The 24,747-nt window shown below is 42.8% G+C and overlaps 1 protein-coding gene across 1 annotated transcript in view; it reads left to right on the top strand.

Annotated features, from left to right (window-relative positions):
* RHOJ (ras homolog family member J) overlaps positions 1 to 23,866 on the top strand; it is a 55,318-nt gene extending 31,452 nt beyond the window's left edge. The window contains exons 2-5 of the mRNA XM_010170209.1: positions 15,272 to 15,330; positions 20,637 to 20,801; positions 22,114 to 22,209; positions 23,406 to 23,866. Coding sequence (XP_010168511.1) covers positions 15,272 to 15,330; positions 20,637 to 20,801; positions 22,114 to 22,209; positions 23,406 to 23,552 — 467 coding nt within the window. The 3' untranslated portion in view covers positions 23,553 to 23,866. The remainder of the gene's footprint in view (positions 1 to 15,271; positions 15,331 to 20,636; positions 20,802 to 22,113; positions 22,210 to 23,405) is intronic.
* The last annotated feature ends 881 nt before the right edge of the window (positions 23,867 to 24,747 follow it).

Below are 24,747 nucleotides of genomic sequence, written 5' to 3'. Positions count from 1 at the left end.
CCACGTGGATTTGTACATGCTCAGCCACAAGCATGGTTTGTTGCTGCCCTTCAAACAGCTGCTGGTTCTTTGCTGGACTTGGTTTGAAGTGCTGCATGCTATTTTGTTTGCTCCATTTTTGTGGCACCAAAGCAGAGTTGAAGGTTTCTCCATGTTTTCTAAATATGTCACTATAAGAATGCACAAAAATGCGCAAAATCCTCTTAAACTGCCAAAAATGCACAAGAAAAAAATGTTTTCCACGATTCAGCTTTTCTCTATGTGGGATAGTCTGTTTCAGCTGAGCTTAGAGGTATCTGATTTAATATCTGTTTTACTTAATCTGGCAGCTTGATTTCTTTATGGTTGTACTTTCTGAATGAATTTCTGGGCATCTGTCAGACATGTTACGCTGACAGGGCAGGAACCAGGGAAAAACATTTTCTGATGAATTCGGCTCTGGACAAAGTCAGCACAATACCCGAAGGTGCCTTTTTATACAAGCATCAGCATTGTTTCATTAAAAATCAATGGAAAATTACAGCATGCCTGAAAACTCAGCAATGTCCCAGCCACTAAAGAGAAACAATCCCTGACAGGCAGCTGTGGCCGAGGTGAGCACTTGCCGTGCTAATGTTTGCAATTAATTTCCATCAGCATCGATGTTTAGCCACTCTAATCTTGTTCTCAGGAAAATCAGCTCAAATAAAATATTGCAGGTGCTCTTGCTTTCTGAAAGTGCACGTGGGCAACAAGTCAAGAGCAAAGGACCCAGGACTATCCCAGAGGTATGAACAGAACAGGATGGCCAGACTCTGAGCATCACCCAGGGGATGTGCTGTCTGCAATGATGGCCAAACCCAAAGACTCTTCTGTTTTCATAAAATCACAGAATCATAAAGGTTGGAAAAGACCTCTAAGATCACAAAATCCAACCATCAACACAACACCACCATGCCCACTAAACCATGTCCCTAAGCACCACATCTACGTGTATTTTAAATGCCTCCAGGGATGGTGACTCAACCACTGCCCTGGGCAGCCTGTTCCAATGCTTGATAAACCTTTTAGTAAATAATTATTTTCCTAATATCCAACCTAAACCTCCCTTGGTGTAACTTGAGGCCATTTCCTCTTGTCCTATCACTTGTTACTTGGGAGAAGAGACAGACACCCACCTTGCTACAACCTCCTTTCAAATAGTTGTAGAGAGTGAGAACGTCGTCCCCTAGTCTCTTTTTCTTGAGACTAAACAATCATTTTGAGACAAAGTCACAGACTAAGGCTCAGGGTTTTGTACCCCAGCTGCCCCCAGCTGCCCAGTGTGGCCCCAAAGAGCCAGGTCCCCTCTGTGCACTTGTTTCCCTTGCTGTGAAACAGGAAATTTTCTTTCTCCACCTCCATTGTTGGTGTGTTTGCTCTGCAGAGCCATGCTGGCCTCTGTCAGCCGGTTTACACCAGCCTAATACAATGGAGTCATAATCCGAGGTGTTGCCATCCTAAAAATAGAAACAGAGAACAATGTCTTCCTTAAAAACAAGGCTTTTCATCTACCTGATTGTGTAAAATATGCTGTTTAAAATCCATTTGCTGTGCTAAGCAGTAATTCAAATCAAAAGCTCAATTCCGATCCTACTTGGTAATCATTTGTGGGAAGTAGCTGTGGATTTTCTACCTTGATGCATTTCTCCTTTACTTGCAATGTTCTGTGATTTTTCTTCAAAGTCCCTTTCCTCTGAAGTCAGATGTGATCCCCATTAGTGGCACTTTCATGCAGCTGAAAAAGTGTGTCAACATTTTCTAATACAGCTTAAAGCTCCAGAAAACAAGCAGGAATAAACTGCTCAGCTCTCAGGAGAGCAGTGTGAAATAGAAAAAATTACCAGGCATGATGTTTAAAACAGTCTGTCAGAATGAACCTCTTTTAAGAGCTGTATATTTAAGCTAGTTATTAAGTAAATACAGCCTTAAATAAAACTAGGTGGAAAATAAGTAATATTTTTTCCAGATGAAAGAATAATTTGCAGAGATGCCAAATTTCATCTTGCCTAATATTTTGATTTTTTTAACTGAGGTATATGCTGCTGTCCTGTATTTTGCTGACTATGTCTCTTTCTTGCTCAAGGGGAGAAAGGAAACGTTATAAAAATAATGATTTTATCATAAATTTGTGCTCTTCTGTGACTAGTGACCATTGTGTTTTAAGATTAAAACATTTTAACAGAAATTTACATAAAAAATATACACTATTTGTTTCAAAATTAGTTCAGTTCTTTTCCCCAGCTACAAGACATTATGATTGATGTTTCTCCCAACCAAAAGTAATTCCTCTGAGCTCAGCAGAGCTGTCTCTGATGCTCACAAGGTGGAAGAAAAGGTGAATGAAACCTAATAAATCTTTTCAAGAGTAAATACAGTCTAAATTGAGTTATAGCTAACAGGGAGCTCAAGACATTCCTGGAAATTCAGCTGAACATTTTTTTTTTATTCAAATATGGTATTCAAGCATGGAATGATTAACAGAAAAGTTAAATTAATTAATCCTAACCTAAGAGTTAGATGTTTAAAGAGCTTTGGTTAGAGCAGAAACCCATTACAAATTCCTATTGCTTCGAAAAGCTACATATTTCAGAATTAATTTTCATTGTACGTGAGGACGAAAGTTTTTAAATTATAAAATTTTCATAAGAGTAAACTTTCTGTAAATAAAAAGTAAATAAATTGATTCCATGGGGAAAAAAAAAAAAAAACCAACCTGGTGCACTTCAAAAATTTTAAATCAATGTGATAGTCATAGAATCACAGAATCATTAAGGTTGGAAAAGACCTCTAAAGTCATCAAGTCCAACCATCAACTCAAATAAGTCAAGATGTAACAGGACATGGTCATAAAGAAATAATGCACAGGATGTAAAAACATCAGGAACACAACACTGGGAGTTAGAATATAGATGATGTTTTCAGTGAGGAAGAAAAAATGCTATTATAAAAAAGAAGCAAAAATTATCATCTTTAGCTTTTGACAAGGTGACCAATGTGATTTATACAGTGTTAAGAGATCCTTACTCCTGTGTTTGTACACAGAACAACCGCAAGATTTACTAACTGCAAGGACCTTTTCAAATGTTAAAATATTCTTTCTCTCTCTGTCAAACAAATGAAGACTTTTCACTCTGTTATGGTTTCTACAAGACTCAAACCCAAAAGAAATAGATGTTACCTGCAGAGAGCAAAGAAGAAAATTTTTGCAGATAAAAAAAGTGGACTATACATTAAAAACTGATTTAGAATCAGGACTAACAAACACAACAGTCATTACAGGCTTTCAGCCTCCCCCTAAGCACAACTGCAGCTGACTGTGAAACAGGAGAAAGGAAAGTGGCTGCTGTTTCCTAAAACAGATACCAAAGTTGCAATAAAGTCAAAGTGTCCCTTTAAGTAAACCAAACAAGCAAACAAACAAGCAAACAAACAAGATTTTGAGGCTGAAAACATCCATTTCACACCTATCTATGCCAGCATTACTTTTAATGAATTTGCAACAACCTGAAAATTTTGGACTCTATATTAAACCCCATTTTCCCCATCGTGAAAACCACTCCATGGCAGCTGACAGCCTGGATCCGGGTACTTGTGTTTTGCTCCCCATCCAGGCTGCATCACCCACCGCCCAGCAAGCCACCAGCTGCCACCATGCCCACGGTGCCTCCCTGGCATCCTGGGTCTGTGTGGCTGGATTTTCCTAGTGCAGGAGTCACCACTCACAGCACGTGTGACTGTTACGGCAGGGAAACAGCTTTATATAAAAAGGTTCAGGTCTTTTCAACAAAGGGAACAGTTCAGATCAGGGTCAGTTATTTCACATCATTTCACTTCATTTCGCCCAGTGGAAACATCTGAACTTGTCTGTTGAAAGCGACAGCTTCCCATGGAAACTTCTGATTCTGTAGAAATCACATTTTCTAGCTGAAAATTCCTTTCCAGCTCTATACAGGAATTTGGATTTATTTTTTCTGTCCAAAGGAAAAAATCCTCTGGCCTCAGCTCAAGCAGGCACTTCAGCACCTCTTCTGTACATCCAAGGTTGGGCTGCAGCCAACATGCAGCCTCTTGATGTCCTGCAAGACCCAATCTGTTCCGAAAAGGCCAACAAATCATTCCTGGTGGTACAAAGTACCCTTCTTAGATCAGGGGGGCTGGTTCACGCTCCACTTCGCATGAGCGCAATCATGCTTGAATTAAGGATAAGGGTACCCGATGCCCAGGTTTGCACTCACCTCTCCCTTGCACATGCACACACACAAACACGTGGAGGGTTAAGCCCAGGCATTTCATCCAGCTGCATCTGTTGCTTTTCCAACATGACAATCACTTCATTGTCTGCAGCGGCTGCCACGCTGGAGAGGAAAGTGGAAGGCTTCTCAGTGGGACATAGAGAAAGTATTAACAGTGTTTAAGACCTTTGTGGTAGGCAAGAAAAAAAAAAAATTCCTAACTTAAGATTTTCTTATCAGAAAGTTTAAATATTTCCAAGATTTTTGTTTACAGGGTTTAACATTTCTGCTTCCTAAGTCCTATAGGTTTAGAGCTGTTGCACAAATGTTTGGCTAATCTCTGCAAGCTGCAGGGTAAATAGCAGCTGAAGTTTGATCCTGGTGTTAAGTATAATGGGCCTGATTTTGTTTCTGGGAAATGAAAAGCAGAGTTTCCGATGTGGTCCTCCTCAGGTTCAGGAACAGGTACTTTGTTTTAAAGCCCTTTTGAGCAATGCCTCACGGGGAAACATGCACAGGAAAAGCCAGCACTAAGGTCAAACTCAAACAAGATGCAGACAAAGCATCAGAGAGGCTGATGTTGGAATGGGCCTCAAAACATCATTTAGTCTTTCCCCTGCCCAAAACAGGATTGACAGTATGTAAAATGTCAGCTACAGAAGCACTGGAGCTTGAGCAAACCTAATGCTCCTGAACTCTCTCACTTACCTTAGCAAATCATGCAAGGCATTACACTGGAGACACATAGATTCAGCTCAGTGTGCCAAATGTGTCCCTGCCCCAGCAGCTCACAGCTCAGAGGATTAGATGCTATTTTAAGTTACACTAACGTAAGCTGGAAAGATGCCTGAGGCACAGCTCTGCTCTCTGAGCCAGAGAGCAGGAACTACTGCAGGTCCTACTGCAGGTGACTTGCTCACATGCACATGGCAGTGCCTGGGACACACACACACACATAGCTACCTACCCTGCAGGTCTGTGCCCAAATGCTGCACTCAAAACACCTCGGCCCATCACTGGCCACATCTTTGCATTAGGTACAGCCTCTAGCACAGGGCAGGTTTGGTCAGTTTGCCTGGTATCTTCATGTAAGGAACAGGAGACTCGGGCTTCTTGTACAGACAGCAGCCGAGCTGGTGGCTGCTACCTGGTTTGTGCTCCTGCACATCAACCTAATATCTGGTTCTTATGGAAGACACACTCCTGTCCCCTTCTGTGTGTACCACAGATAAATTGTTCTTCCTTTCTAGCTTTGGCATCTGTACTTTTTGTTGAATAAGCTGGTAAATGGAAAATCCATTTTTCCCCTGGATCACATCCAGCAGCAGTAGGACATGCAATAGTGTGCTGCAAGCTGTAGTACTAATGGTGCTGCTGGGGTAACATCTCTCCCGACCCTGACCCAGCATCCAGGACAGGTCCATCTTAGTTCCACGCCACTCATTCCTTGGCTGTTCTACCACAATTACCAACACCAATTAACACAGGGCAATACTGAGAACCAGCATGGCCAGCACAGACTATCTGCCTAAGAGGTCCCTTGGTCACTCTTGGCCAAGAACTCTTCAGGGACACAAGAAATGAAAGCTCCCCAATTCGTCAGTCTCCAAGTCCTCAAATAATTCAATCCACTAAAGTGGTAGCTGCTGAAGATTAAAATACTTTTGCTGAAATCTCTTTGTCAGCAAGCAACAGGGACTGCTGTCAAGTTCAGAGCATAGGATCTTCTGGAAGTATAGGTCACTGTGACAGAGTATAGCTACTCTGTCAACTGAAGATCCAGCCCTCAGTGAGGACAACCTGTCCACTGCAGAACAGAGAGTTCATGCCCTTCCATCAGCATTACCTGTTCCCACTGCAATCTAATCCAGATCAAGGCAGATTGCCACAGTTTTTAGGGAGACAGTGTTACCACAAAGAGCCAGTGCTGGTAGGCAACACTGCCTCTCCAGACTGCTTTCCTCTTCCTTCCAGGCAAAAAACACCCTACTCTGAGCAGTGCAAGAAGAGCAGTGGAGACCTGCCTTGATTCCCCCCAACCACACAGAGAGCCTTGTCCTCCCATGCTCTGGGAGATACCCTGGGTATTGCCTGGATATATTTCAGTAAAATTTGTCTCATTTTACCACTAATCTTCCGTTTATACTGATGCTATTTGCCAAGTTCCCTTGATAACCAGATGCTTGACATAACTTTGGAGATAGTCTTTGCCACAGCCCTCAGTTGCAGCTAGAGGAATTACTTTTGCCTTACAGACAGGAGAGAGGACCTAGGCAAAGAGTCAAAGGCTCCCTTTATTTCCACCTTTTCTTCTTGGAGTAAAATTCACACTTCTTCCTTTGCTTACTATGATCTCAGCATCGCTATTAGGAGACTCCAAATACATCCTTCACAGAATTAGGTGTCAGTAAACAGTTGATTTAGAGAGTCTTGGCTGACTTAATCTGTGTTAAAATAAACTGCAAATGCCATAGCATCTGGTCTTTTGCAGGTCAGGTCAGCATAGACAGTTCAAATACTAATAAATTTGCTCCAGTTATCAGTTACTCTTTAGCAATCTCAGAACTCTACCTCCGTTGCTATTAACTTGAGTCCAGCTCTAGTTAAAAGTATATTCTTAGATACTGTGCTATGGTGATGGAAGATTTAAAAATATTTAGAAGAGCTAAAAATACAGATATAGATAATAATCTACATTCTGCCTTTCATTTTTTTGATAGGCTTACATTGCAGTCACAGCCAAAATTTTATTCTTTCATTCATCTCAATGCCACAAGTAATTGCATGGTCTCAGGAAGGGCACTTCCCCTCCGTCAGGCTTAATAAGATATCTTGTATTCTTCATTGTTTAGGAACAATCATAATATTTTTAATAATATGTTCAGGTTCTATCTATTGATATTAATGCTACATTTGTTCCTCTGTCTAGCATTTGCTCGGATTTAGTGTTATTACTTTCAGTAAAGAGTAAAAAGGCTCTCAATTAGAGTATCATTGAAATGCACACATCAGAGTCTATTTGCCTGCAAATTTAATGCATTTACCTAGGCAATTATTATTCATTTCTGACTCAGGAGCAGAATTGCCTTCCATGGGGACAGCTGATGGTGCACAGTGAGATGAAACACCCAGGAAGCACCTCCCAGTCTGCTGCAGTGCACAGCCCCCTATTTAACACAGAATGAAATCTAACAAAACACTCTCTTGGACACAAAGTCAATTGTTCTTCAATTCCCCAAGCACTATAATAATTTTAGCCTTTTCCATCTACCACAGCTTTGTACATCATTGAGATCCAAAGAGCTCCCTCAAGACTGTTTTACTGGAGGAAGTGGGTACAGCTTTCCTTGCAAAGAGAGACCCCAAGGTTCCTTGGACTCAGCTATCAGCAAAGCTGAGTTTGTTCAAGGATTGATTAGCGCAGCAATAACTCACTGAGATGTTGGGGAAATCCTCCAGCACTGATTTTACAAACAATGGGGTCAATGATTCTGATAAATCAACTCTATTCATGCTGTCTATAAATAAGTAATGTCCCAGACTGGGAAGAAGCTGGCTCATGTTTTAGTGTTGTGCTTGTTCTGAAAGCTTTGGGAATTTCCATTCTCTTTCATCCATTTCTGGACGAGATTCCTTCTGCTTGATCTTCCTAATCCATCTCCACCGCTTTTGTGTTCTTTGTCATGTAAGCTGGCCAACGCTGAAATCTGACTTCTTGATGCATTTCAAAAGATTTACAGCATTTCCTATCAGCTGCCTGAATAAAAATGATTGGTGAACTGGTACATCTCTTCTGTTTGCTGTCTCTGCATGGCAAATACCCAGCTGTGAAGAGCTGCAGTCTTTTTCCTCTCAAGATGTGAAAAAAACACATAGTACAAGTCATGAATCTTCCTACAAGATGACACTGTCTAAATTAATCTATCCTTGTTGCAGAATGGGACAACAGAGCTGTCATTTGTTGTCAGCCTCCTTCCCCAGCGCAGCTGCAACGTGAATCAGCGTTGGGCATTTTCCCACCAATTCCACTGGAACCCTCAAACACATATGAATGAGGCAAAGATGAGGGGTTGCTCCTTGCCACCCACCAAGAAATAAGAGTCCAAGGTGAAGAGCAATCACTAGAGGCAGTGGAGAGATGTCTGGAAAGGAAATATTAACAAGTGTCTAGATATTTCTGCTCTGATGCTTCCAGATGTACCTGAAACATCCTGATGAAAAAGCTTGTCTCTGCATAGTCAAGACTTCCAAAAGTCTTTAACATTGACTTCCATACCATGAGAGCATTGCAGGAGCATGACTCTTTGCCTCCCCTATTGTGAGATACCTTCAGTGGGCGTTTGACTTACAGTCTCCAGATTTTCCATACAATTGCAGAGTTAAAAAGAATGTAATAAAAAGGCCAAGAATGATTTGACTTTGGCCTTAAGAAAAGCATAAAGTATTGCAAGACTTATTAAATAACGAGAATAATCAACCAATGAGAGCTTTAGGGCAGCCATTGATGACAGGTAGAAATAGGAAAGTCATGTTACCTCTGGCTAGGTCATTAAGGAAACTATTGCTAGACCACCCTGTCTAGTCATAGCAACTGCTTGAAAAATAATTTGGAAAAGAGCTACAAGAATGATATAAGAACAAGAAAATATGCCTTGTAGGAAGACACTAGATAAGCTATTTAGAGCAGAATAAATGATGCTATGAATCCTATCTGGCTCTAAAAATCACTAAATGTCTGTGGCCTGAAGACAAAGCAGCAAATTCCTCACCACCTCATTAGACCAAGAGCTACACTGAGTGAAATCAGCTGAATCTCAGCCCCGGAGGCCTCTCTCTGCTCCCACTGCAGGGAGCAGACTGAAAATGTTTTTCAGATATTGTAAATATCAGATGGGCAAAAGTATTTGCTCAGCAGAACATAGATCTCATCCATTGATGAGGTGACAGAAAATGGTGAGGTTTACTTGGAGCCCTTCTTTTGAAAAATGCTGGCTCTCAGAGGCCTGTACAAGTTAGTGGTAGATGATTACAGGAGCAATTAAAGAAAGGCATTTAGTACATTTAAATCTAAAATGCAGTATTTAGGCCAGTTACAGGGCAAAGTAACATGCTTTTGATTTTCCTTTCAGAAAGAATATAGTTAAGCTGCAGGACAATGCTGAGGTAGAAAATCAATTCGGCTGTAATCAAATCTTGTTTGTCATGAGGGAGGAAGTGGGGGAACATGCCATAAGCAACGTGTGACTCAGTTTCCTGGAGATGACCCTCACATGTGGAAGTGAAGAATGGCCCAGGCTTGAGTCATGGGGCACTGGCAGACCTTGGGTGAGCCGAGGGTCCTGTAACACCAGCTCTTACCTGTCCAGGGTGTGTTGGCCACACAACACACAGTTGTAGCATTGCATTCAGTCAAAGGAAAGGGAATATTTCCAAGGAAGAAAGCATCAAGGATAGCCTTTCGGCTAAAGTGGCAAGCAGTCATTACAACTCAGCTCTCAGCTAATTGTCATTCCTGGCCTGAATGTTGGGGACATGTCATTAAGGTCTTTGTTACTGATTTTTTGACCAGCTTTCTTTGGTGGCTGCCAGATTGTAGCATCCCCAGGGCTTTCATTTGCAGATTTCCTGAGTGTTCCCAGCTTCAGCTGCAGCAGTGTAACATCTCCTGAAGATTGGTCCACAACAGCTAAAATGAAGTTCCTCAGACACTGACCCAACCAAAATCAAAGCAGCATTTGAGAGATTAATCCCTGGCAGCCCTATCCCTATTTTCTTCACTTGGATTAGCCAAATAAAGAAATTTCTGAACACAAATATGACCCAAAATAGGATTCATAAATGCACCTGAAGCACTTGGAAGGTGCTACAAAAATGTGCTACCCTCATTTACTTTGTTTTCCTGTTGAATATTTGAAGCTGCTATTTCTTAAAGTCTGGGATATGTAGTTTCAGTTCAGTTACTTAGATGCCTGACCACTATGGGAACCAAAGAAAATTAGAGACCTACATATCTTTGAGAAGTGTTTGAGTTTCAGCCCCTAGTTGGAATATAACAGGGATCCTCACATTTCAACCATAGAGACCATTATTTAGGAGCTATGCAGAATGAAAAGTAACATGCATCTAGTACAGATAATCACAGTGAACAGACGAACAAACTTAACAGTCAGAGCTTGCTGACAAGGACAGAAAATGGCATTTGTGAAAGTTTGAGGCTTGATGCAGACTAATTTGTCCAAAGAAATGAGAAAAGCCTTTCCATCCAGGCCCATGCTACCATCTCTGCCATCTCTGTCAGGCTCCTGGCATCTCTTTCCAAAGTAGCTGAACCTTAATTTGTTGGCAGGAAGGCACTAGAATAAATAAATACCTTCCTATGTGGTATCATATTAGACATTTTCTAAGCTATTGTGTATATTCTGGCTAGTGGTTTCACAGTCATTTGGTTCTGCAAGCACTTCTTCACAGGCATGGAAAAATTCCCTGTGATGTGTAACTCTCCTGTTACCATCCACTCTCCTATACCACAGCTAAGTGCGTCTGAGCTATTGCATCCTAGTTTGGTGTTATACCAGAAATTTGCCTGATGCTTTTAATCAAGTGACTCTGGGAGGGCAGCAGACCTCTATGTCTCCTTTCTGTCAGTACAGACCATGAACATCACTGTTGTGTGGCTGAAGGGCTCTTCCATGGGTACAGTTCAGACCTGCAACGTCACCAGGGCGTTGCTGCGAGTAAATGAAACACAGCAGGGGAAGAGTTTGGCAAAAACTGGCCATTGACAGGTGGATCTGGAGCAATATGGGTGACAAAAACAACAACAAAACCAGACATATTTTGCCAGGAACACAAACTAACTACTTATTTAAAAAGACAGCTCCCAGCTCCGACCAGTTCATAGTCCACACACCAGATCCAGCCCACACAATAACTCCACCTAACACCTTGCTATTCTGCTGTGGCCTTCAAGCAGAACAGCATGTTTCAGAGCTCTGTGTTGAAGCCCATTAGCAAAACCCCCAGGCACACAGACCTGCGACAAAGCCCTGGAGCTAACCCAAAAGAGTTACTCAAACTCTAGCAAGCAATACCCAGCTAATTTATGACCTAACTAATATTTTTAAAGCAGTATTTTACACATCCTGCACTTGTTTAAAACCACCCAGTGAAAGGAGGAAAACGTCTGCCCTGTTGCTCCTCTGACGCAACCCAGACTGGAGCCAAATGAGAACCAGGACTGTGCAAGTATTCAGCCACGTTTTATTGCAGTCCCCACTGTACTTGGTGTTAAAGGCCGTGCCACTTCAGTGCTTAATCAAGATGTCAATATAGCCAGTAAATGGCAAGGAGAGTTTGTATTTATCTTATTACTACAAGACTGCCCATAAAGCCGCGTTCACAAGCCCATAAAGGAGCCTGAATTGCCCCAATGACTGGGAAAAAATTCTGTGTTGGCTTCCCATAGGTTTGGCCACTGAAAGAACAGGAAAAGATAGTAACAGAGTAAGTAAAAGTTAATGGAGATAAAGCCAAAAGTAAGGCCTACAAATCTAGGAGAGCAATCTCAGCTCATAAATACAACCTACCAAGTGGACACGCTAAACAGCCTTTTGCCTGACAGAGACAGACTGATAAACTCTTAGTATAAAAATACCATGATGTTTTCACAGGCAAAAGCCATTTATTTTGATATCTGTTTTGCCTGCATGAAAGTGTGGTGGAAATTTCAGCACCAATCCATTACTCTAGACATTGCTGTTTCAAGAGCCAGTGATTATTTGAATTGTCAGGGTGAGCCATTTGGACCCCACTGCAGGCTGAGCCATTAATCCAAAGACAGCAGTTTGCCTGTTGCTGAAGTTTAGCCAACAAGATAGTTTTGATGGGGTGGTAGCTGTAAACTTAGAGAGGTGATGTGGACAGGAAGGATATCTTCTGATGATGAGAGACAGATTAGAACAATGGACAAGAAGAAAGAAAATATAAATGTTCATGGGGAAAATAAAAAAGAAAAAAGGAAAAGGAAAAAAGAAAAAATATAAAAGATAAAAGAAAAGTTTAAAAAAATAAAAGAAGAAAAAAAGCTATGACTGGTACGACACAGAAATTCACAAGACCCATAAGAGGCAAGAGATGAGAATTAAAATGTCATGTGCAAGCTGGGTAGATTCAGGGTATATTTTTCCAAAAGCCCTTGTATTTCCTAGCCCTTGTGTATGTGAAGAGTAATGGTAGGACACCACTAACCTCTATATTCCTCCTCAGCATTACCCAGAGGTCACCAAGAGCCAAACTGAACTGCACAAGCTATCAATAACAATTCCATGTGTGGCTCCACAGACCTATTGCAAAATATCCACTGTGACTTCATGCACCACAGAGCACAGATAATAGTTTAGGAGCTGTTGCAGCATATCCTTCTGGCAAAGCATAGCACAGAGGAGATGGACTGGACCTCTATCCAAACAGCTTATCTCCAAACCATATTAACTACTGGAACAAGGCAGCAATTTGTATCTGCACCAGGGCTTTTTGCCAGTGTAGCTCTGTCCATCAACTGCCAGCAAGAGACAGGCCAGCAAAGCTTCACAGCAGCCCAAGCCTGGACAGAGTAAATTTCAGTGCGACTTTGAAGTTTTTAAAACACTGAAGACCTGAGCTGATCTTTGTAAGCAGGACCCAGCTCAGTTTTCCTGCGCTCTGGGTTAACTGCCATGAGAAGTAGAGCTGGATAATTATGTCAGTACTGACGTATGGCAAATGTCTCTTTATATTCATCAGACATGTTAGATCACCTGCACTCCATGGCCACACAGCTGTCCTATGAGCATCCCACTTTGGAGGTGCTCTGCAGACTCCATGTAAATTCAACCAAGGACAGACAGCATGACTGATGTACATGTGCAGTCCTAAATACCACGTGCAGTCCTAAACACCACCTTGGCCAGCTGAACACTGCATGGCTAAGGCACCACAACTGGAAAATTGCTTTCAGCTGAAGGGTACATCTTCCCATGGTTGGACCTTGAGCAGAGTAACATCAGCAGAACAGGTCTGGCTCCTGCACTTCTTGGCACAAGGGCAAGTTGAAGGCTGGCCAAGGTTGCGACTGGAAAAAATGGCACACCTCCTGGCTGCCTCCAGTAAGCTGTGCAGGACCATCTGTGACCTCCACTGTTTCTGAGAAGGGAGCTAAGAAAAGCAAACTTGTTGACAGTAGACCTATACAGTTCATTCCTCTACTGGGACATTTTGAGACTCTCTGCACCACAAAAACTAGAAAACCAGGGCTCTGCAGAGGTTTAGTTCAAATTATTTTATACAAATCAAGTTGAAGGAAGGGGATGGAACATCTGGACTGTCTCCTGTCTGCACTGGTACCCATCTCCCCACTCTGCTACATATTCTCTGGGCTCTTCCACCCATGGACATCCATGCTCAACATCTAGTTCCACTTTGAGTTCCCCTGGGAGCTGCACTGTGTATAAGCTACCTGAACGGAGGAGTGGGAGGAGGGGTCTCAGCCCCTTTTTCCCTTGCACATCACAAGGCAACTCTTCCAGCAGCGGGTGAGTGCAGCCTGTCCTGCTCTCATCAGCAAGTCTGGTCCTTGCTGAGCCTTTGTACTTTCAGGATGTCACTTTTGTTCTGTTTATATGCTAGCAAAATTACCGTGTCACTTTGCAAGCGAGTAAAGCTGCTGAATAAACAGTCTGTCCAGCCACACTGACAGAGACTTCAAGTCTAAGAGATTTCAAACAGCACATTGTTCCCCAGTGCAGGAGCTATTAACTTCTATAAACTGGTAGATGCTTTTCTCCTACAAAAGTCTTATCACTTAAAAAGAAATTAGCAAGAACCTGTGTGTTGTTTTCAAGCCTCCTCTTTGCCAAAATTAACTATTAATCTTTCCTACCCCCCATTAATTGCAAGTTGCCACCAGTCGAGGGGTAGCAGTCTTAGCACCCCCCTACCCCAGCTGTAGCTTTGTGTTCATTTCAGTTGTTTGTCCTCGTGCTTAAAAAAATAATAGTCCTTGGGCTGTGAGAATACCATTATTTTGATCAACCTTCCTGACGAATGTTCGAAGTCTTCATGTTGACTGCTGGGTGGAACTGGATTCCCCCCCTTTCTTTCCAGTTGAGTAGTAACGATTTAAGCAGATTAACTGGTTAACTAAATGTCGTTAACGCAGATGATATCTTTATATAAAATAACACTGATTACAGAAATCAGCTAATAACGAGATTCATCCAAAGGCAATGAGAAAACATTGTCATCAATGTCAATGGGCTCAAAATGAAGTTCAAAGGGAATTCTACTAAAGGAGTAAACGTGCTGAGTGTGATCAATAAACTAAGCCATGCTTTCTTTCATTTGCAACAGAATCTATTCAACATCCCTGCAAATATTAGTGCCCCTCTTCCTCCCTGTCCTTTGAAGCATCCACTATAAAGCCTCATGTATTAAGCGCTGTCACTTGACCTGTGATTGCGTCACACAGGACAGGGCAGGTTGCTCAAGAGGCAGCACACCTCCTCTGAGACCCACCCAACACCAACTACTGCTGAATGCTTCATCATTTCACAGCCTGGAAGAAACAAAATAATTTTAAAACCCTTCCAATGATCCATGACAACCCTACCTCAATGCTCATGGTGGAGAGGCAGGAATTGCTTGCTTTCAAGTCCTAGCACCTCACAGGAGTCAGCTGGTGGCTTCAGAGGCAGAGGCAAACGTCCTCTGGTTTCTGGGTCCCTGACAGTAGTTGTGTGTGCAGCTCATTGCTCTTGGCTGTTTGTAAAGAAAGAAGAGCTTGGCATAAAGGATTTGCTTTTCTTGTGGCTTTAGGTTGCCTTCAATTTGGGTTGAGTAGATGTGTGTGGTTGAGGATGCACATTGTAAGACACATGCTAATATGCCTAACACAAGGGTCTATTGGCATTTTAGCATTAAAACAGCTGAAAATGAGACCACTGGCTTGTGCCTAAACAACATCTCTTGTTTCTCTATTGCAGTAACTGTGACTGTGGGAGGACAGCAACACTTGCTGGGACTTTATGACACTGCAGGGCAGGTAAATTACTGCAAAACATTTTCCTTTCCCATGGTTTGTTTGTTACTACCATATACTAGGGCTTGTAGTTTGTGATGTTTGTGGGGGTTTTTTTTTACAAATATTAACAATCAGTTGTGAGCTGTAATGGTTGAACTGCTGACCTTCTCCTTTTTGTTTTCTACATAGAGCTTTCATTCTGGTTCAGCAATAAAACACACACAAATACACTCATTCCTAATTTTGTCTAAGCAAAAAAGTAAAGCCTGATTAAGCTGTTCAGCCACCCATATATCCACTTCCTACGTCAAATATGATGTTTTGTGTAAAGTCAGTGTTTTCTTACATTTACCACATGGTGGCATTGAAGATACAGCAAAGAGTTCCCATTTCCAAGATCAGAAAACTAATACAATACAGCACCAGCTTATTGATCACCAGCTATTGACTTTTTCAATGGTAACCCAGCCAGACTGGCATCCATCCCAACTTCTTCCTCCCAGGACAAGGTGGCCATTACAGGAGAGTTGGTAACTCATGCTTACATACAGATTTAACAGTAGAAGGGCAGAAGAGGGTAAAGGGAGCAACATATTTTCATTGTGAAATTTCCCTCTCCCAACTTCAAATGCCAGCAGCTGGTAGAATAGAGGATGGACCATAATATGCACAGAAACCCTGCAGAAAATCACCTGCTGACTGGGGAGAGAGCAGGTCCCAGGTACCACCCAGCCTGGGAAGATTGGAACCCACATCCACCAGCTCCTCAGGTCAGCACTGGCACTGGAGGCAGTAGGAGAGGAAAGCAGATTTGGGAGCCTGCTTCATTCTCTGGGACCCAGCAGCCCTGGATGCAGCTCTTTGTTTTCAGGAGCACTTCTTGGCTGTGCTTTTTTTGGCCCTGACTGACTGCTATGAAATGCATAAACAATGCAGAAGGAGACCCTCCTGTCTGCAGAAGGCCACTTATTACAGAGTATACTTTGCAGTAGTATGCAGAGAGGTCAAAAACTGCATCAGGACAGTCCGTCACTTCCAGAAAAACCTGCACTCAGCAGGACTGGCATTTTTTGCTTTGGGTTTTACTTTTTATCATTTTATTCCTGTCACATATCTGTAGGCAGTAACAGTCACTTCATAGCTAGCTCGGTGTCACTTTCAGTCCATCCTTCCTTTCTATTCACACGGCACAAACAGATGATCCAAAAGCCAGTCCCAAAATATGACCCAGGTCCTTTTCCCATGTTCAATGCATGTTCAGTTTTCTGTTCCATGCTCACAAACACAGCAATCAGAGCATATCTGTCGTGAGCCAGCAGCACTGCAAGCCTTTGCAAATGAGACTGGAGATATATTCAGTGCTCAGTCAGATTTTACTCAGTCCCTTAATATTTCTACTTGTTTTGTAGAGCTGACAGTTCCACCTGCCAGCCATTTCCTCACATCCTCTTATTTGTCCTCCTGAACCCAAACAAACACAAATCTGCCTCTGTGACAAACTTAATCTCTCTATCCATTCCTCCACAATCATTTTGCCATCTCCTGCTTCAAACTAGCCAGAGCACCACCTTCCTCCAAGCACTGTTTCTAACTCATTTCCCTTTCAGACCTTGGTCCAGAGGACGTGGTCATCTAGTCAAAGCTCAGAGCATGAATCACTTCTTGATGACTAGATTGTATCTCCGTGGAGGCTGAAAGGATGATGCTTCCCACATGCTCCAGCTTTAACAACACATCATCTGGGTTGTTTCCTCCCTCCTTCTCCTTGTGTCATGTGGTTTTTCCAAAGGCATCCATGTGAAGTCATAGCCAAAAATAGCACTCCATATTACGGTGCTATAAAACATATGCTAATGAAATAACAATTGGAAAATGTACTCCTGCAGCAGGACCCTCTGTCAGCCTGAAGGGAGAGCTGGCCCAGAACCCAGACGTGGGGTATCTGGTTTTCTGCATCCCTGGCACAAACAGTCCTGGGAGAGAAAAACCCGTGGTCCTTTTCCCCAGGCTGGATTCGGGTGTGGAGTGCTTTAACAGGCTGACATGGCAAGGAGCGTATGTGAGATCAGCACAGCAGCAACTTAAAAAAACCCCAAGTTTTGCTGTACTTTCTGTGTCCAAACACTGCAAGACTTATGGCAGCGATAGAGTGAAGAGGGAGCAACACCAATCAATGTATCTTGGCCCTGGCAAGTCAGAGGCAGGTAACTCAGCAAGGCCAGGTCTGGAGCTGGCATTTCCATGCCAAACCAGTGGCCAGGCAGTGTAAGCGGGAAGTCTCACACTCCCTAAATAACAGGCAGCAAAATGCAAGCATGAGCTAGGGAAACAAATTAATGCTCAGCTACAGCCTAACCTCATGAGGACTCATGTCCCTTCCCAAACACCACTGTCTCTACCTGCAGCACCTCTGGATTTGCCCCATACCCACGCAGATGTCCAGTCCCTTTTTTACACTATTTCTTTGCTTGACTTCAATCACTTCTGAATGAGAAATAATCCTGATGTACCACATCTTATAACAGTCCATTGCAAGGTTTTATAACCTTCTCCTGAAGAGCAGGTATGAACAGAGATAGGGTCCTTGTCTGATGTGGTTTGGAGGCTCCTACCAGCTGGCAGGCACGTAAAGGAGCCCAGATCAACTCTTATCCATGACATTTATGCTTGTGCTTTAACACATCTGTGCAAGCTCCCGTGTGCCCTGATGGGAGACACGACCTCTGCTACGTGATGTGTGGTTGTCCTTCCTTATGGCTTATATAATGCTCTGTGCTGCTAACACAGGTCAGGAGTGCTCCTCTTGAAAAAGTATTTTCTAGGGGCTCCAAAGGAACAAGTGAAATAAAATGAAATACACACTCCTGTAGTTGTCACTGCCAGACAGAGCCGCTTGTGGTTTTTAGTTTGTAATGTTAATGGTACAGTAAGTTCCAGCCTCTCTAAATAGGCACGTCTGGAATATTGAAACTGATTATATTGAGCCTGTTTCTTTCCAAAAATCCTAAATCACGATTCCTCAAGGGCTTGCTGCCATCGCGTGGCTGCTTTAGGAAGCTCATTTGCAGAAAATGAACCGAAAACATAGAAAATGCCTTTGCCAAGCACCTAGTATCAGTCCACATCAACTGTGGCATAATCTTGGAGAAGTCATCAGGTTTGATGTCCTGGGTTAAAATAACGTTCCATAATCAAACAAGCATCATGCCAGGCCTGCCTCACCCACAGCATCCACACAAAACTCAGCTGTCCCTGCAATGTAATTGCTCCTTTCCTCCCATCATCTTGGCATCCACTTTGCCTCTATCTAACTCATCTGTGGGAGCTGAGTGTCTCCAGAGCCTCATATAAATCTCCTCCCACCGACTTTGCTTCTTCATGGCCTGTATCACTGATGTTCCCACAAATGCCTCAGGTTTTTTCCCCTGCCATTCCCTGAATGTGGAGAATCCACTCTTTCTTGGGCTGTTATGTCCAAACAGCTCCTTTTGTCATGTAAATTCGGATCAATACTTTCTATTACACTGGAAAGATACAGGTCAGTTGGCAAATACTCTGGCTTTACCCAGAAATACTGTAGCTGTGGGGCTAGAGGTGGTAACTGGGAATTTACTCTTCCTGTTGAAGTGGGTTTTGGACAATGAACGTTCAGTTAGACAAAACAAAACATTTTGTTTGTGGTTCAGGATGTTTCTTTAAACTTATTTTTAATGAGATGGAGCTAAATTTGGCCTCATACTTCCTTTCAGAATAAATAATTAAGGGGTTTTTTTTTGTTTAGAAAAGGTTGGAGCAGACTGTTTTTATGTAATCCATTAGTATTTTTCAGAAATGAGTGTCAGTTCAGAAGTAGTGTGGGTCATCTTATCACTACATACTCAGAGAACAAAAGACTTTGGCTGGAAACAAGATTTACCAGTCTCAACACATAATTAAGTCTTGTCATTTGTTGACCCAACCAAAGCAAGACAGAAGCAAGGTTAAATGAACACACCATCTAATCTGGGCACACAGCGATATAGTCCTGCACCAGTTTCTCCTGCAGGATAGACAGCAGCATGCATCACTCCTGCCCTTAGTACCTCAATGTCTCAAATAACTGTTCTCAAGTATGAGCAACGGCACCTGAATATCTTTTTTTTCATTATTCTTTTTCAATGAGTTATTAACTATTTCAGTATCTGTAAATAGCACCCATTGAAGTTTCAGACAATTGCAAACAAAAGTGACCATAATGCAGAGATATGAGGCTTGCCTGGAACGCAGAAACTCTAAACTAAGGACCTAGGAGTCAGGCTTGACAGCAACATGTATTACCATTTCACACACTCCAACTTTGTGTTCCTTTCCCTTTTTTTAATTCTGGACTCCCCAAAAAAGTCTTCTGACCAGGTGTATCCCCTCTAAAAGCACATTTCATTGCACTGAAATTTTCTAACAGGTTTCATTGAAAAGCTCCCACCAGACACAGCTACATATGCTCTCACCATCAGAAAGAGCCAGTCTATCCCTTTCACACCACTTGCGAAACCTCTTCTTGCTCTTAACATCTCAAGCCTGAAAACAGACTCAAATTCTTCCTTGAAACTCAGCTACCAAAGCCAGCTCACGACATGACACAGCTGCACTTTGAGCTGTTTGAAAAATCACCTTCTTCACAGCTAGCAGAAAGAGAAGACATCTCTCCTTCCACAGTCTGAGGCCTGTGGAAACATTAAATTACCTTCAGTGATTTACCCAGTCACTGCAGGCAGGATTTGATCTGCTTTCTGCTTTTAAGATGAGCGTCTTCTGCTGTCTGAAACATTGCTGCATACCGTACATGACTGTGATGGCACCAAATAGCCTGGAGACCTATATTTGTTGTATATGGTCATGTCTATAATGTCTACTGGGGAATAGAAAGCCCATAATTTTAACAGAAAAGCCCCTAGAGATGTGTGTCATCAGCACATATTATCTAGCAGTGACCATCAAATAAAACTTCCCAGGATGGTATCACTTTGCTGGAGGGCTGAGACAAGTACACGCAGACTCAAGATCAATTTTTATTACACCACGGGTGATGGTCGCTGTTTAGCATTACCCTCTACACCAGCATAAATAACACACACACAAACAAAATGTCTTAGATCTTTTGAGTAAACATGCTGACAAAACAGCACCCCTGGCCCACAAGACAGATTTCCCCCTCAGCAGCTCCCCAGAGGTTTTAAGTGTACATGAGCATGGAGGGACAGTGTTGAGCCATTCATCAAGAGCCAAAGTGATGCCCCATCTGCAGTTATCACCCATCTCATAATGTGTTGCTGTTTTCCCTCTGGCAGGAGGACTACAACCAGCTGAGACCCCTGTCCTACCCCAACACGGATGTGTTCTTGATCTGCTTCTCGGTGGTGAATCCCGCCTCGTACCACAACGTTCAGGAGGAGTGGGTGCCCGAGCTGAAAGTCTGCATGCCCAATGTGCCTTATGTCCTCATAGGAACACAGGTAACACTTCTCCAGGGCACCATCAGCCATCACAGGCATCTTCAGAATGAGAGGACTCCCAATCCACCCCAGGGGTGGCTGCAGGCTGAGCTATCTGGAAAGTAATTTCTTATGTGAAATGCAGCCAGACTTTCCCATTAGAGGAAAAGTCAGGGACTGGTAGTGGAAACCAACATGAAGATGTGCCATGATGCTAGTCACAACTGGCAAAACTCATCCCATCTTTTTATTCAAATGTATATTAATATGGTAACAAGGCATAACTACCTACAGGGAGAAAGGATTTCTGACAGGCTTTTAGTAAGAGGAAAAAAAAAAACAAACATCAAAGTGTGTGGTTAGAAGAAGAAGCTAAACTTCAAACTAAATTTTAAGAATGGGAGTAATTAACCAAATATCTGTCTTAGAGACAAGGGAAAGAAATAGCCTCCCTTCATGCTTTTACATCAACATTGCAATTAGTGACTCTCCGTCCTGCTTGTGTTATAGTGGATGTTAGTCTAAACGATCCAACCACTTTCTTTTGGCCTTAAAATCTCTGAATCTATCAATCAAATAAAAATGCCTTAAATATGGGTTTGCTTCCAAGACACAGAGTGGCTAGAGACTGTGAGAAGTAAAGATATGAGTCTGGAAAATGTCTCAACACTGGACAGTAACCTAAGACAAGTTAGAGAAATAGATCAAATTCTGGTCAAAACCAAAACCTTCATACCATAAGAAAGTCCAGTTGTTCAAACACTGGCTTTGTTTTCCACACAAGAATAATTTAAAACACCCATTTTAAAATAAAAGTGTTACCCTTTGAAACACAGACTCTGAAAGTGGATGGCTTTGAAATGCCAGAATGCTTCACTTTGATGTTTTCCATGGAAATAAGTGATTTTGTTTCAAGTCAGTCAGACTGAGCTGGGTCTGTCTGGTCTGTCAGGGTGTTTTTTGGGTGACGCAGTGCAGGGGCAAAGCAGCCTCCCCTTCCAGTGGGGCTCAGGCTTCCACCAACACTTTCCAAGATGCATTGTGAGAACCATTGAGAACTATATTTTTACTGTGCCACAGCTATCTGAGCAGTGGCCCAATAACCCACCAGGGAAAATTAATTCATGTTAAGCAGAAAGGAAAAAAAAAAAACAAAACAAAACAAAAAAAAAGGTAAATACATGTGTGATTCATTTCTGATGTGTCATCTGAGGCCAGGAGGACAGATGCCCTTACGCGAGGACATGGCTGTGGGTTTGTAAATCTATGAATGCCTGTCTCAAGAATTCCAGCAAGGTGGTACTGAGCACAGGGTTTGTGTATTTTCTATTAGATCGATCTCCGGGATGACCCCAAAACTTTGGCTCGGCTGCTTTACATGAAGGAGAAACCACTCACCTACGAGCATGGAGTGAAGCTAGCAAAGGAGGTAATAGCTTTTTCTGAGGTGCCATGAAATCGATTGATCATAGCTTCCCATTGAGTTTGTTTTGTTCAAGATGAACTCCTCTGGGGTTTGTTGTTGGACACAGCCAGAGGTTAAAGCCTCTGCTCAAACAGGCTGGACCCAGACACAGACTGGGACTCCTGACCCTGTTGTTCTTCTGTGATACCCAATTGAGCTCCAAGCAGAGCAGCAAGGTACACAGGATAGTAGGTGCCAAATGGGCAGCAAAACAGATTTTACTTCCTACTGTACCTAAGTCATCTGTTTCTTGTTCAGGCTTCTGCCAGGAGGTACATGTGGCAAACCCCTCTCGGCAGTCACCTCCCGCCAATCTGGTCTCTATTCCTTACAAAAGCACAGACAACTTGATTCTCACTTACCTATTGCACTTCAAGCAGCAGAGAAGGGTATCCCACAGTTTCTGTGCTATTGCACCCTTCTTCTGGGAATGTAGGGGGAAAAAAGCCCTCCCCAAGCCCTGAATCTGGACCCCAGCTGCTTCCACCACATATGCTGCAGGTGCTGTTACAGGCTCTGGCCCTCAAAGGCCAGCGGGATCTTCCATTAGCAGAATAAGAAACAAGGTGGCTGAATAAACTGAGGCTGTTTCCCAGGCCACTATATGTGTTCGTGTCACAACAGCACTCCCAGGAGACTCCCATCCCAAGATGATGCTTCCCAGTTCCCAGAAGCCAGCTGGAAGCCCAGGTAGCAGCTCCTTGATGTTACAGGAGGCAAGACACAGAGGTGGTAGGACACAGGGGTGACAGGTCAGGTGAGAAGAGCCACAAATAGGAAGGGACTCAGGTAATGAGCCAGCATCTCCTTGAAACCCCCCCCAGCTGCACGGATGGAGAGCCAGGCTCCTGGTCCAGCACTGGAACATGAGTGCAGCCTCTCTCTCTCTCTGGAGGGTAACGCAGGGAATTCCTGCTCCTCCTTAACCCCCTGTGTTACTGCTGCTGTGGCTCATCCCTGCTTGTTCAGGGTGACCACTCAAGCTTGTCCCTTAATCCCATAAGCAGCCAGATACAAAACAGAGCAAAGACTTGACCTCTTTTCTAAAGGTGTGGGATTGCCTCTGTGGCAGGACACATATGCACGTAGAAGGATGCTGGAACGGGGTTGTTTTGTCTCCCCTAACTGTGGGTACTCACTTTTTCTCTCTTCTCTTTCAGATCGGAGCACAGTGCTATCTGGAGTGCTCAGCACTCACACAGAAGGGCCTTAAGACTGTCTTCGATGAAGCAATCCTGACCATTTTCCACCCCAAGAAGAAGAAGAAGCGTTGTGCAAAGTGCCATCGCTGTTGCACCCTTGTGTGAAGTCCCTTAGAAAGAAAAGCAAGATGAGTTCAGTGAAACCAAGCAGGTTAGAAAGGCAATGAAGGTCACATGCAACTGAAATGGAGAACATGACCAGAAAGGGGTTCTTTTTACCCAAATATAGGAGCCCTCCATTCTGTGAAACCTCCAGGCTGTATCACACTAGGCAGACTCATGTCTATGTGCTTTCCTAACCCTCCAGAGTTGTACACAGTCTGTTCCCACTACTGCAGACTGCACTGAGCCAACAGAAACCAAGATGCCTCCTCCTGCTGGACTCCTCCACTTAGGAATAAGGTGAAGGTGCCATGTGGAAAAACAAAGAACTAAAAGAAACAAGAGGATCTGCATTTGTGGCCTTAAGCAAGAATCGATCTAAATAAGGAATTTGCAGTACTTAGGAATCAAATCTGAATTGACTGAAAGCACATGGAAATCTGTAGAAATCTAATGTAAGATATATACTATAGGTAAGATGTACTTTTAAATTACTTTTCTTTCATATGACTCACTAGTTCAGGATATATTTTAGTTTGTTCAAACCACATGGAAGCAAAAGTGGAGTGATTCCAGTCTGTTTTCATTTAATGATGAAACTTCACAGCATCAGGATGTTGCTGCACCCAAGCTATCAAAATGTATCAACATTTACCTCCAGACTTAAGGAATGTTCTTACAAGAAAAATGCAAATAACTGTATTTTTACAGGGGAATGTTCAGGCTGAGCCATATTTCCCTAAGCTGGGAAAGGAAGAACAGAGTTGTAGCATTAATGTACTGAAACAAAGTTCTACCACCAAAGAATATTGCCCTAGACATGAAATAGCAGCATGGAACAATCTCCCTTCCAAACTGAGAACGTGAATGAGACACATTGCCATGGCAACTGAAAATTTACCTTATAGATCAGCTGGATTTCTACATCTCTACCGGGCAGACAAAAATAGCAAAAACCAAAAAGCTGAAGGTCATACTGACTTCAAGTGCTTTAAGGTGATCCAATTGCCTTAAGATTATTTTTAATGGACTATCTCATGTAAAAAAACTCATCAAAGTGGAGTTGTAAACACGTGGGTTTATTATAGTCTCCCTCCTCCCATTTATTACTTCTTTCTTTGTTCCCATTTTTTCATCTTCATTTCTGTGAGTGCTGTTTAAGTTGCAGTGTGGCTGTGGTCCTCAGGAGTGAACTTTC

Source organism: Antrostomus carolinensis, unplaced genomic scaffold (assembly GCF_000700745.2).
Source record: "Antrostomus carolinensis isolate BGI_N321 unplaced genomic scaffold, ASM70074v2 scaffold5566, whole genome shotgun sequence".
NCBI lineage: Eukaryota > Metazoa > Chordata > Aves > Caprimulgiformes > Caprimulgidae > Antrostomus > Antrostomus carolinensis.
The sequence above is the reverse complement of the archived record's forward strand: the minus strand, read 5'-3'. Positions and strand labels throughout refer to the sequence as shown.